Below are 13,822 nucleotides of genomic sequence, written 5' to 3'. Positions count from 1 at the left end.
AATGATACATATTCGAAGAAGATAGTTGAAGCCAAAGCTGAGTTTGATGCTAAGGACAGGAAATTAATGGAAGCAATGGCAAAACTTGAGCGCATTGACTCTGAGGACTCTGTTGATGAAAAGAAGGACCTGATTAATGAAGTCCAGATTTATAAGGAGATTTACAATTGTAACGAGGAATATACAAAGGCCCTATTGAAGTATGTCGACCTTCGTATGGAACCTTATAATATATATGAAGGTTTGATTGAGGACCTCATGGAGGTAACTAGCAGTTGAGCAATGAATTCCTTTTTCTTTCTTTTTTTTTTTCAATTCCGTTTGTTGTTGGAATGTGAAATATATGTTGCTGGTTGGAGGGGTCTTGATCTTGTCATTTTATATACTAACCGATGATATCATATAACACTAGTTGCTACGCCCGTGCGCTGCACGGGCCTAGTTATTTTGTAGAGAAAAGGTACGTTTTGGTGCCAATTAATGTAAAACTAAAAATATTAGAAGTATTCAATTACTAAAGTGGTAATATTAGAAGTAGCTAATTAACAAAACTAAAAATAGAGAGTAACAAAAATTAATTAAAAATAAAATTTAACATGCATAGAATTTATAGATGTCTCTTATATACGTTTACAGTAACTTCTTTCGATTGATATAGTGAATCTGCAATATAATAGAGCAGATAATATGCTCCTTTGTGCTCACTTGGAACCTGTAACCACCATTTTTAGTAGCGACGAATGTAATAACCTGTTTTATAGTTGATATACAACGAATCTGCTATGCTCTCTTGTGCTCTGCACCAAATGTTGTGGTACCTGTGGAATCCAAGACCACCATTTTCAGTCGTAATTAGACCAATTTAAATAAGTATAAGCAAGCTATTACTGTACTCAACATGATTACCGACATATTTACTTTGGCTCTGTCTCTTAATCTACATGACACTGTACATCTAGGAAGATTTGTTGTCTAGCCGTTTTTTAGCTGCAAACAATAGTGGTTATCCTATTAGTCCAAATAATCATAACAACAACATACAATGTGCCGTTACAGAAAACTTTTTACCTCGCTTTTAGAGTTAAATTTTGTTTTAGCGATCATTTGATGAAAATTCTTATATTAGCCATCTCCATTCTCAACTTTTCCACCTCGTTTTAGAAACTCGGTGTGTTTACTCCTTTCTCGCCCATTGGTTGCTCCATTACTCTATAAATGTATGATCATGATTGTTCATGTACGTACAGAAAAAGAATTAAGTATCGTCAAAATTATGATTGAGGAGTCATATTCATACTTATTCCTAATTAATTACCTTCTTTGTGTTGTGCCAAGGAAGTTCAAATGTTCTTCAGGGGATAGCCCACGGGTTCAATGCCCCTGCCAGTATTCCAAAGCATCCAAACAACATGATTTAGCCAGTGCAAAGCTTCTTAATAGCTACATCCACATGATCTAAAGATTCTACACACAAACTCTCTATAGAAAAAACTCCATTGCACCTCAAACAATAATTGAATACTAAGTAATAAGTAAATGTGTGCAATACCATTTTAAGACAACAAAAAATGGTAGAGGTAGTTAACCATCATTCGAATAAAAACAAAGGCAACTCACCATTGTTCCATGAAATCATTGAGATACTCTTTCCGTCACGCTCGGCTCTAAATGGTCCAACTTCCATATCATTCTTTTTCCACACCAAGTTCTGCATTCTAGTGGTACATTAAAAAAATTCAATTAGTAATGAATCGAGGAAGAATTTAAATTAACATTAAGTAACCCAGCGCATAAATCTAATGGATGAAGTCTGAGAAGATTCATAAAATTTGTAAAAGAACGTCCCTCCTTTTATAGCATATACAGACACAGTTCAGGTTGTCTAGCTAGGTAAGCTATCAATCTTATGGTGTTCATGATCTAATCAACTTACCATCATCTTTGAAAGTCTAGGTACCATATTCATCCTGCAAAAATATTTTCTTAACGTTCAGCCAAATGTTTTTTTTTTTTTTTTTTACAACACGACTTCTATTTTGTCAAAATTAAAATTTATTATCTTGATTAAACAAAACAACAGTAATTGAATATGGAACTCTTAGATTGAACACCAAATTGGTAGCCTTACCTTTATGGTCAGTCACTCGTGATAATTTCACCTCTATCTAATGATGGGTTCTTACTCATATACACAGTCACGCATGCTTATTTAGATAGATACCGTGGAACTAAAACCCGAGTATGAAGTTGTGTGTGGTAGATATATGGATGCTTATCCATCTTGGATAGATACCGTGTAGTTGCGTTGAGAGTACATGAGATGCAGTTTCATATAAAGGCATATGACTATATTATTTAATAGTAATACACAAAAACTGAAGGAGGAACTAAAACCCAAGGATCACAAATAGCTTCTACTTTATCAATCATGAATAGCTACATCATGATCACTGCTCTATGTTAACAGCAGTAGTACGTTCATCAAACAATAAGAAAAAAATATCAAAACTCTAAATAAACTAAATGGGTTCAAATAATCATTACCTTTGAAATTTAGTTTTTTAAAATTTAGTTTTTTAAACCGTAAGACAACAGAAAGAAGAAAGTATTTTCGGCTGTGTAGGATTTCATAAGAAAAAAAGGAAGAGAATGCCCGTGAAAGGGGACAAAGACACCTAATTTGCTAGTGGTCTAAACAATTACCCCGGCCATGATCCTGCAATATTTGATTTCCTAAGGATCGATATTAGTAGATTTTGTTATTCCTAATAATCAATAAGGGAGGGGTTTCTTAAAGCAAAAACAGTGCTTGTAAAAATTACTGAGATTATAAGTACAAACCGATAGGAAGTAAAATAAAAGTTAGGGTTCACGAAAATTCCCAAAAAACAAAATAAAAAGTAAAGAGATTATATGTTTATAAACCGTAGTGCTTGAGCGATTTCCTACACCATCTGAGCAGACATACTTCAGGATCAAGAGAGTGAATCTGTAAGAAATTTTGATGGTGAATTTTTTTGTTGTTATCAACATAAAATAAGATCGATCTGCCGCATAGAGAACTGCAAAAAATAAAACAAAGGGTTAGGGTTTACTGATTAAGAAAAGGGGGTTAGGGTTTATCAATAGAGAACTGGCTTTAGTTATTTACCGGTTTCCACACAAATTCTACCTGTAAAAAAAAAGAAACCACAACAACTAATAATCAGAACAGAGAGAGGAGGAGATTGCTGATTAGTGTTTGTGTGAAGTAGCAGAGGGAATTGTTTTCATAGATGGTTGAGACGCAAGTCTCGATTTTTTGTTTTTTTTAGGTTTGAAGCCCGAGGTACCAAATTTGTGGTGCGTAAAAACTGGAATACGATGGTGATATTTGTGGTGTGAGAAAACTGGAATATGGTGGTGTTCCCAGTGGAAATATTAGTGGTGTGAAAAAACCGAAGGTTCTTATTGGTAGAAATATTCTCCGGTGGGGCCAGAAGCTCAAAGAAGAGAGCTTTGTTCAGATTTTAACCACAACAAAGGAAATTCACCTGAAATCATATTATTAATATCTAATTGGGTTTCGGAATGGATCAAAGATGACCAGGCAATTAAATTAGCATCATTTGTTGGAAACATTGGAAGCATATATAGATGTAGTGATCAAATCATAGCCAGTCTTGGGTCTGAATCTCAGAAATTTTGATTTTACTTTGATAATCTTTTATAAATTTAGCTTATAGGATTAATGGGGGAGCAGATAGGCTTGCACCTTGATTGAAAGTTGTTGAGGCCGTGAGGGATTACAAGGCATTGGTGGGCTTCCACTCTGACAAACGGTTGGGTTGGTCATCTACGATCAAAGGCTATATCACAAGAGTTTTTTAATGCATAATTAGTAGTAGAAATTGATGTTTAGTCCCAAAGTTTGTGGGCTTTGGACGCTTTAGTCCTGTCCTGTCAAGCCTGGTACAAGAAGGTCCAAACTTATCAAATCTGAGACGGGTTAGTCCAGATATGAACGATTTAGTCCAAAACATAATTTTTTCATGACAAAAATGCCCCATAAGCCAAGTTATTGCTCTCATAATCCAGTTCCCATTTTCATTCAACGGAAACAGCTTTCTGAGTAATCTCGATGTCTCAACGAAAATTCAATCACCAAATATGATATGGTAATCGAAGAAACACTCGATTCAGCTTGATAAACCTAAACCTTCCATCGTCGATTCATTCTTTTCGAAGATTAACTCGAAATTTATATGAAAAGTTAAGGAGATTCAAATACAGCAAATTACTTTGACGATTTCATCATCGATAGCGATTTGAAGATAAGTTGAATCTGTTCTTATAATTTGATTTGATTTCCATTGTTAAAAATGTTGATTTAAAATTTGATTTAGGATTTTAACGGTTTTTGAAACCTAATTTCTTTGATTTCGTTTCGATTCTTTTATTTGACTAATGATTAAATAAGAGTTTAGATCTATAATCACCTCATCTAAATCTTCCTACTCTAAAACTTTCTCCGCTGCTGAACCTGTTTCCCAAAAATGGAAACCATTTGAATGTCGTTTTCCGTCTTAGATCTAAACAGGTGGTCACAAATCATACCTAATCTTATTGCTTGTATTTTAGTTTTGCATTTGAGTTATTGGTCATTTTAAGATTCATTTATCATCTTATTAGTCTATTTCTTCTATTTTTTTTGGTGTTCTGCATTCAGTGATTATTGATGGGCAATCGTAATTTTGTTTGTGTATTATTCCCCATTTAAGGTTTATGTGTCTGTTGCTTTTGGTGGGAAAAATGCTCATGTCTCTGAATGTTACTTATTTCTTGAATACTTGTAACTTAATGCATAATGTTATGGTGTGCTTAACAGTGTTGATATTTCTTAGGACTTAACTTGCTCGGGGTGGACCTTCTTATGATGCTTTTACTAGTGATGATGTTTGTCTAGTGATCATTTAAATTGCACTTTGATCTCTGAATTTTATTTTTCTACTTCAGGATATTTATGACAGACAATCTTTAGTAGAAATGATACATTGGTAAGGGTATTTACATCGGTTCTCTTTCTTTTGGTTTAATAAGAATGTCTAAGAAGTCCAATAATATACTGAACCGACGCAACCTTTCTACCTGAATTATGGGACGCCAAATTAATTTTTGTATCTAGATCCGAGCAGCGATAAGTATTTCGTCCTTACTGGTGACTGGGAGTTAATAAATCATCCGAAACTGATGAAATACTTCACTCTGACAAAATTTGTATAGCCAAGACCCTTATGTTATTAATACTTCGATAAAACCTAACAAAACTGACTGTGTATGTTGGTTGACTAAACAAGATGGATTTTCATTTTCTTTCTTTTTTTATAAAAGAAGTGTAGCTTGACGGAATCTCAAGGATAGCTTTTCTCACTATTATCATTTCTCACAATTGCTAACTGAACGACACCTTTTTCCATTAGTTGCATTTGATATATGTATTTTTATTTGCTAATTTTTCTTACTCCTGGCATTGTCCTTAGAAACTATATATGAGTAATTGAATGACATTGTGTTCTGTCTTTATGAACAATTAAAAATTGGGAGGAAAATTAAAAAAATCAGAGAACTATTATATTCCGCAATATTCAATAATATGTGGGGTTTTCTCAAACTTGGTTTAAGTTTAGGGGTAATTCAAGTAAGGTATATGCCCTCCTACTGGAGGCGTCAATATGAGGGTTGTTTGAATCTGGTGAGTCATTGATGTATGCTTATGGCTGAGTGAAACTAGATACTGCAGTGGGGGTATTGGATGTTGTATGTATACTCTTTTCTTTTACTTAAGACAAGTAGACAGATAGGCAAGGCATACCTAATCGTAGGTCCCTAGCTGATTCATGCCCTCCCTTCATATCGTATGATTTCCTTTCCCAGGGAGCTATACAGTGAGGAAGATAATCTTCACTTTCTTAATTTGGTGTGATCTGTAGCAGTAGGGAGGCTTAATGTGTACATAAATGTGCACCTGTAGATTCTTAATGTGTACATAATTGTACACATATTGACTATGTTTCTGTTAGTATTGTGTATAGGAAAGTTGGTTGGGAGCCACGTCAAGGTGAGAGCCACTTGGATGTTATGCTAAGAGGAAAGAATTTTACTGCTCTCCATTTTTTGACATGATTTTCTGATAAAAAAAACAGTTCAATGTTTTCATGCATTTTAAGACAATAGAAACACAACTCTTCTCCTTCTCGATCTAAGAAAGGTTAGTGAATCAAAAGATTCACTTTACTTTTTCTCTTTGTGTTCCTATTGTCAAGCACGTAACTAATTTGTTGTTATCAAATATTTTTTAGGCTGCATAAGTTGCAGTTGGACAGACCGTTACTACATCAGTTATTGTTAACGTGTACATAAATGTACACCTGCTATTGTTAACGTGTACATAAATGTACACTTGTTGATTTTAATATGTACATAGTTGAACCACATGCTGAATTTTTGAAACTTCTAGGTTTGAAAGATATTAATCGATCTGCTTCTTGATTTTAATGTACACTTGTTGATTTTAATGTGTATATAGTTGCCAATCGCTGAAGATGTAGACTCTATGATCGTCTTTAGTATGGCAGAGGCATGGTAGCGGAGCTGAGCTAGCAAATACAGTGGATTTTGTTGCCACTAATATAATGCATGGAAAAAGACCGAGGTATATATATCCTTTTTTTCATCTTACTGTATTTATACAATTGGTGTTCATGTAAATTACCTAGTTGTTAGCGAAACTATAGCATTCTTGTTTGACTAGGCCATGCAAGTTAAAGAATGGCATATGTTTTTGCATTTTAAGTGTGTTTGAGCACAGTTACTAAGTGCATGAGGTTGACATCAATGAAAACCCCACTTTTAGTTATTATGAATATTGGATTTAACTAGCTCTCAATGAAGTTTCCATGGTTGCGGTGTCTGTGAACTTTTCCATTTTTACAATGTCTCCATGTAGTCCCAAATTTCGGTTAAATCATATTATCGTTCATTTAGCACCTCATGCGGCAGATGAGATTTTATATAGGTCACTATTTGTGGACTTGTTAAATTTTTCCTTCTGGCTATGGATATTTTCTTTGTTAGTTGTTATTGAGTATAGGCTCCCATGAAACTAGGGTGTACAAACTAGTGCACATGTAAATAACAAAGGTGTACATAATTGTACACATGTTGGTTTTTAATGTGTACATAATTGTACACCTGTTGTATGTGTTTCTCTCTGTCTATATGTGCTTGTTCTGTTTTACGTGTACTAAGTTTTTGTCCGATTGTAGCTGTATTACATGATATTCAAAAATGAGGATATTATATCCTTACTGTGAATGTGAATTACATGATATTCAAAAATGAGAATATTATATCCCTGAGGTCCAAATCTTCGTGAACTACCATGTCTTGTTAGAGTAGCTTAGAGTTTAGTTTCTTCAAAATTTTAGGAGACACCACGAATTCTTTAAACTGTGTTAAATTTCGAGGTAATTTTCGCTCCGCACCCTTTTAATCTCCATATGCTTCTGTACTAGTACTTTATTAGTTTCGTAAAGTCTTTCTTGCAGTACATCTTGTTATATCTGGTACTGATTTAACTGCATTTTCTCCATGCACTCTCTAGCATCCACTGTTTTATATTCATATCGTTTTAGACAATCTTTTTGATGTAGAACATACAAGTTCCTCTAGGTTATTTTTGTTCCTTGGAAATGTGCACAACTGTTGCCCGCAGATTTTTTGCTAAATTCACTATGACAGTATGTTGATATGTATCTAACATCTTTTTTTCTGAATATGGTAACAGGATGACGACACTGCACTGCTAGAGCAAGCACTCGCAATGTCACTAAATGACAGTCTATTCCATCTGGTGGATTATTATTGGAAGACACTGATGAATTTTTGTACACCAATGTAAACTAAGTTTTCTTAAAAAATGAGAATTATATAGTCATATGGGTACTCTTTTTGTAGCTCTCGGAAAGATCTTTTCAGATATATAAAGTTTGCGAATTTTGGACAAACGGTTCGAAAGATAAATTGTTTTTAAATTTTTTTATATTATTTAAAATTGCTGACATCACCGTGAGTCATTTTGGACTAAACTGTAAATCCAGAAGATTATTTGTGTACTTTCCTTAAAAAAGGACTTACTTGTACCTAGTTGAATGGGTCAGGACTAACTAGTATATTTGGATGGGATCTTGGATTAAACCGTATTTTTCCCAAATTAGTATTAATATGGAACTTGGTTTTTTGATTAGGTAAAATAATTCCTTGGCAGACTTAATATAGCTAAGAAGGTCAGAATTCGTTATGTAAGAGAGTTTAATGCTGTTAGTTGGGATGACTATTTTTGGTTATATGGTGAAATGTGTGGACCTGCTTTATTTCTTGTATCTCTATTGTTTTGTCAGTAGTTTCAAGTGCATCTTAGATCCATTTGAGGAGGTTGCAGGCTGAGTGATGATGAAGATAATTACAAGCTTCAGAGATGCAATAGGGACCATAGGGTAGCTGCTGGCGTGAGGAACACAAATTGACCAAGATAACGTCACAAGTGGTTTTTAACATGATGTTCAACACTTCCAAGTATAAAACTGAGCTTATGACATCATGAAGATGATGATGCCACAACAATTTACTAGGCTTCTTTGCAAATCTCTCATATTACACAATCAACTGAAACTAATAATACAATAATTACTATTACAAGATTTTACACTGTTCCCTGGTCATCAAGAAGGGAAGCAGAATAAAGAATGATTACAATACCAAAGGATAGCTAGCTAAAGCTTTAACAATGCCGTGGTGCAAATTTTACACCCATTTGACAAATTTATACATGCTAAGTGCTAACCGATTAGTTCAAAGCCATCAAAAAGGGCTAACCTTGTGCGCCAATTTCAACATGAACTCAGGAACAAGACGTCTTCTTGGAGGAGCCACTGCATCTTTGGCAAGGGAGGCACTATCACCAGCATGAATGTATGAAAGTATGTCCTCGAACAATTCATCTTTACCACCTCTCATTGGATCCTGTATTAGGACAAGGACAGTGCACAAAAATTACATTGTGAAACCACGTTACTCCAAGATGTAAAAGAACTAGGATGTTATGGTAAGCAGTATTAAATATTCTCCTGAAATCAAAAAATACAACTTGTGAAGTCGTTACGTTATTACTACCTGAAGAAACACGTCTGTGTGAGTTTTTCCTTCATACAAAATTAGTTCAGCTTGGGCTCCAACTCTCCGAAGTGCATCTACAAAAGTTTTACTGCAAGTAATATTTTAGCTAGTTGAGATCTAATTAAGGGTATTTAACCTCCGTACAATCTTAGAATCTTTCCAATCTATTCAGATGGAGAAGCATACCTAGCATCACAAGGGATGGAATAATCTCCAGTTCCATGGAAAAGGACAATAAGAGGTAAGAGCTGAACTGCACTTCTAATGCTTGGGTCCTGTACCCTAACTTCAGGTGAAAATCGTCTTAAAGATTGATCCCCTTCCATTATGCTGTAAATACACTTTAGGATCGTCAGTTTCATGATCTGATGATGTTCCAAACAGTTTGAGCATTTGATTTAAAATTTTATGTGTGGAGTACATATAAAATGCATACGTCGGCCACGAAATGAAAAAAAAAAAATGCTTACCTAAGAAAGATTGAACGATACAGACCACGTTCATGAAAGTAATCAACTAACTTAAATAAGTCGTACCTGTTGCATCGAAATAGAGAACCTATCATGCACTGAATTTTATTGAAGATCAAAAGAAAGTAAGAATATAAAAGACAGAAAATCTAAAATGTGAAACATTTACCCTCCCGATAAACCAAAATAAGCTTTTATTTGAGAGACACTCCAAGAAGTTTTATCTCCTTCCCCTAATTCTTTAGTAGCCTGTTCCAGAAGAGTACAAGCAGCAATGTGCGCACCAGCGGATTGGCCCATCAAATAGATTCTACACGATCAAGAACAAGAAATTATTTAAGACCATAAATTCTTCCTTAATAATGAACAGTAAGCAAATAGCTTCTGGTACCTGTTAGGGTCGCCTCCATAGTCAGCAATGTTATTGCAAACGAATGAGATCCCTTCAGAAGCATCTTTCACCATATCACTCATGGTCCCCTGAGGAAAATTCCTGCACACCCATATACCCAATATCAGATTGTCAAGTCCTCTCTAAGAATACAAAGTTGGAATTGCAGACCCATAGATTGTACTAGGTACAAGATACAGTCAGACTACAAAATCACATTGCTTTAATGAAAAGAGAGATCACCTGTAGTCTATGCATGCCACAATAACACCTCTTTCAGATAGTTGTTGCCCTAAAAGAGAACCCCATGCTTTATACCTGTACCGAGAAATCTCAAAAGTAGCTTTAGATAATGCAAGAAAATGATATGATTTTAACAAGCAAAGGTTGCAGCATTTCAAGATTTTGGATAATATATTATGAAAAGTTGATCCAATTTTGAAGTTACTTATAAATCAGGGACACAAGAAATATGAAATAAACGCCCGCAATTTAATCTCGTATTCATATTACAAAGGTTAGAAATTACATAACTGACTGATAATTTTCTAGTTATGTGCCTCTATGAGTACAGAGAAGACCAAGTTATATTCCTTACCCTATAATCCAGGCTCCACCCGTTATGAATGCAACAACTGGCATAGGCCCGTCATCAGACTTTTCAGGTAAATAAAGATCAAGCCTGTAAAATCACAAACATGTAAGCTGCCTAGAGAAAAGAACCCATGAAATTGCATGAGGGATTCTAGTTTCTGTAATCAAATTCACGAGCAACTTTCTATATGATCTGGAACCATCTGTACCTGTTCCTTGGCTGATCTCCATAAACTATACCTCTACGAACCTGTCTTGAACGATAATAATAATATCCAACTGCAAATAATATAAAAGACCAATTATAAACACTAACAGAAAGAGTGTAAGCCAGGAAATACTTAGTCCTAGATACAGTTTAATCAAAAAATCCTTCGACGGAGCCAACCTTGGATAAAACCTGGCATAAGTAGCATCGCATAACAGCCGAGGGCAAGAAACTTTGTGATCCATCTATAGCCTACCCTGAATGGAAAATAACTTAATATATAGCCAACTGAACTAAAAAATTTTAAAAAAATGCAACTTCATCCAGTACAGCATTAAAAAAGAAGAAGAAAATAGTGCCCAACTGCACAAGTCAAACTGAACCATTCTGAAGAGGAGTAATCACCTTCTTCAGCGTTACATTTGAAGTTGACAACAAAAGCAGAACACAGAACAATAAAACAGGATATACACGAAACAAACCAATGATTGTCACGAGAAGAAAGACATTACACCTGTTTTCAGGTCATTTGCTAGGCGATGACCTGATCTAAAAAGAAAAACATAGTCAACTGCAAGCTAGTAGTATATTTCTTCCTTTATAGATGTAAAGTTTATTTCCTTCAATAACTCAACATGTCCAAATTTTCTTTTAGCAGTTATGGGATTCTACTTCTTTCTAGAGCTGGCTTTGCTTCAAACTTCTCACATCAATTGACCAGAAGTGAGCCGAGATGAACATAAACCAATCAAGCAAGCGTCATAAAATCTAAGCTTTTTATTTCATAGGGAACATGGTAGGATCAATGATCCAATTCTATGTTCTAAATTCTGATTATCTTAGTTAAGGCAATGAAAGACTGCCCCATCATACTTCTTCAATTATCTTAGCTAAGGAAATGCGAGACAGCTCCGTCATAAAATCTAAGCTTTTCATTTCATTGGCATCCCAATCGGAAATACAATGATTCATTACATGTTCTGAATTCTTTGTCTTAGCTAAGGCAATGAAAGACAGTCCCGTCATACTTCTTCGATTATCAGTACTTAATTTCGACCTTTTCAAAGACAAAATTGAGTTCTAGCAATTCCCAATTCACCATTCTAGTGACTACCTAGGTTTTCATTTCAACAAAAATTAATGCTACAAGCGAACAGCAGAACCATAAGCACATCATAATCAAACAAATTTCAACATAAAAATATAGATAACAATTCAATCAAAACATAATCAGAATGGTACCCGAGATAACGCAATAATTCGAATCCAAGACGAGTAATCAAGTAAGTCTCAGAAGCAGCATGTGTAACCTCTTGTGTAAGTGTTGATTGTTGTCTAGAAAAAGAAGGAAGACTATCATCATTAGAATATCCACGCCTTCTCTTTTGTTTCTTCTTATTGCTAATGAGATGGGTAAGATGGGTATAACTTAATGCCCTAGATAAAAATGGCATCTTTTCTTTACTATCATCATCCTTATTAGATGATAAAGTAGATGATGATGAGGATGAAGATAACAAAAGACGACTATGCTGCTCATTATCAACATCATCACCATTCTCTGTTCTAAACAACGTTGTTGGTGATGGCATAGTTATTGGAAGCATCTGAGATTGCATTTTTTATGGTGAATGAATTGAAAATAATCAAAGGGGTTGTGGAATAAACATCAATGAATCTGAAAAACCTATAAAGATTGAATTTTTATTCGAATTCTTCAATCAAAAGTGAGGATCCTTTTGGTTGTGGAATGGTGGTTTGGTATTGGTTAACTATGGATTTCATTGTTTCGGACTGATTATAGGATTCTATTTTGTTTTTGATGGGCAGCTGTTTGGAGGTATTATAAGACCAAGGATGTTTGGTCTAAGATCAGGTATATGAGCCAATCAAAAGAGAGAATGGTTGTAGGAGAAGCTGTAATTGGGAATTTTTTGTTACACATTCGACATGTGGGATTGATATTTCGGGACAGTTAGGTTGCTTCTTTAATGGTGCGGTTTTGGATTTTATTTTTGGTTGCTAATGGGAAGGGGAGATTGATCCAAGAAAGTTGCAAGACCAGACTCGGTCACTAGTTTTGCGGGGCCGTGTTTCTGACGTGGCAAGCCTTAAAGCTGGCTATCACTACAATATACTCATACCAAGTCTTATGGTGGAATTCAACCTATTTCAAGTGTGGAAAAATCATGGAATGTCAAGTCTAGTGGCTTCCAAGTTGGGGTCTTTCAAAAAAGATCCAAGCAAGGTTTCATAAATTGATGGAAGGGTCCGTGGAATCCATGAAAACGGTAATCAGAATAGCGCAGTAGAAGACAAAAAACGCTATTAAGAATAGAGTGCTATTAGGAATAGCGTTTTTTTTTTATCCGTAGATTTAGAATGAGTTGTTGAAATCTATCGGTTGAGAAAAAACGCTATTCTTAATAGCATTGAGTGTTATTCTTAATAGCGTTTTTTTTTGTGCTATTCTTAAATTGATGACGTGGGTATGGATGAGAGTCTCCAAAAACCCATACTCTCCTCCATACTCAAACTTCCATGTCATATTAAATTTTAATTATCCAACCACTATTCGTGTAGGATCCAAATATCGCACAATATAAGATCTCGCGAGAATGTAGGGAAGCTTGCGAGAGAACGTAGCATGTGTGCAAATTAAAATCCAACGTGAGCCTGCGAGAACATCGCACGGTGATTCCGAAATTAGGGGAAATGTTAGCTGTATCCCACCACATATGAGCTGTCATCCACTATGTAAATATCTATATAAAGAAAAAGGTAGGAGAGAGAAAAGTAACTTGTATTATTATTATCTTCTTATTCTTCCCCAAAAACCAGAGAGAGAGCTCCAAATACTCATTAATGGAGTCTCCATGTAATCAAGATGTAATTACAAATAATCATAGTAAACCCTAACCCCGTGGATGTAGATCAAATTGATCG

The 13,822-nt window shown here is 34.9% G+C and overlaps 1 protein-coding gene and 1 long non-coding RNA gene across 4 annotated transcripts; both read right to left on the bottom strand.

Moving 5' to 3' along the window:
- Positions 1 to 602: 602 nt before the first annotated feature.
- Positions 603 to 3,320, bottom strand: LOC113277544. Of its 2 annotated transcripts, none has more exons than XR_003324977.1 (7): positions 3,152 to 3,320; positions 2,926 to 3,062; positions 1,618 to 1,715; positions 1,316 to 1,380; positions 1,069 to 1,209; positions 907 to 987; positions 603 to 818 (listed from the first exon to the last, which is right to left on the bottom strand). It is a non-coding gene; the product is annotated as an uncharacterized LOC113277544 (long non-coding RNA). The 2 variants fall into 2 exon arrangements; XR_003324976.1 differs by having other exon boundaries at positions 911 to 987.
- A 5,294-nt stretch (positions 3,321 to 8,614) lies between these two features.
- LOC113281947 (isoprenylcysteine alpha-carbonyl methylesterase ICME-like) lies at positions 8,615 to 12,706 on the bottom strand. 2 transcript variants are annotated; one of them, XM_026530862.1, is made up of 11 exons: positions 12,119 to 12,703; positions 11,057 to 11,133; positions 10,878 to 10,947; positions 10,673 to 10,756; positions 10,318 to 10,392; positions 10,075 to 10,176; positions 9,853 to 9,993; positions 9,684 to 9,749; positions 9,400 to 9,543; positions 9,211 to 9,301; positions 8,615 to 9,060 (listed from the first exon to the last, which is right to left on the bottom strand). In XM_026530862.1, the coding sequence occupies exons 1-11, from the start codon at positions 12,493 to 12,495 to the stop codon at positions 8,899 to 8,901; spliced, it is 1,389 nt and encodes a 462-aa protein (XP_026386647.1). In that variant the 5' UTR covers positions 12,496 to 12,703; the 3' UTR covers positions 8,615 to 8,898. The 2 variants fall into 2 exon arrangements, with proteins under 2 accessions (XP_026386647.1, XP_026386648.1); XM_026530863.1 differs by having other exon boundaries at positions 8,918 to 9,060; positions 9,211 to 9,287; positions 12,119 to 12,706.
- Between the last annotated feature and the right edge of the window lie 1,116 nt (positions 12,707 to 13,822).

This window comes from Papaver somniferum, chromosome 5, assembly GCF_003573695.1.
Source record: "Papaver somniferum cultivar HN1 chromosome 5, ASM357369v1, whole genome shotgun sequence".
In the NCBI taxonomy this organism is placed as follows: Eukaryota; Viridiplantae; Streptophyta; class Magnoliopsida; order Ranunculales; family Papaveraceae; genus Papaver; species Papaver somniferum.
Note: the sequence above shows the minus strand (reverse complement) of the source record. Positions and strands in the feature narration are given on the sequence as shown.

Excerpts from the sequence above, each read along its gene's own strand:
- LOC113281947 (XM_026530862.1), bottom strand. The coding sequence starts at position 12,495 with ATGCAATCTCAGATGCTTCCAATAACTATGCCATCACCAACAACGTTG. Across the intron at positions 10,757-10,877 it reads GGAGATCAGCCAAGGAACAG|GCTTGATCTTTATTTACCTG; the intron begins GTACAGATGGTT and ends GTGATTTTACAG. Across the intron at positions 9,994-10,074 it reads TATGGAGGCGACCCTAACAG|AATCTATTTGATGGGCCAAT; the intron begins GTACCAGAAGCT and ends TTGATCGTGTAG.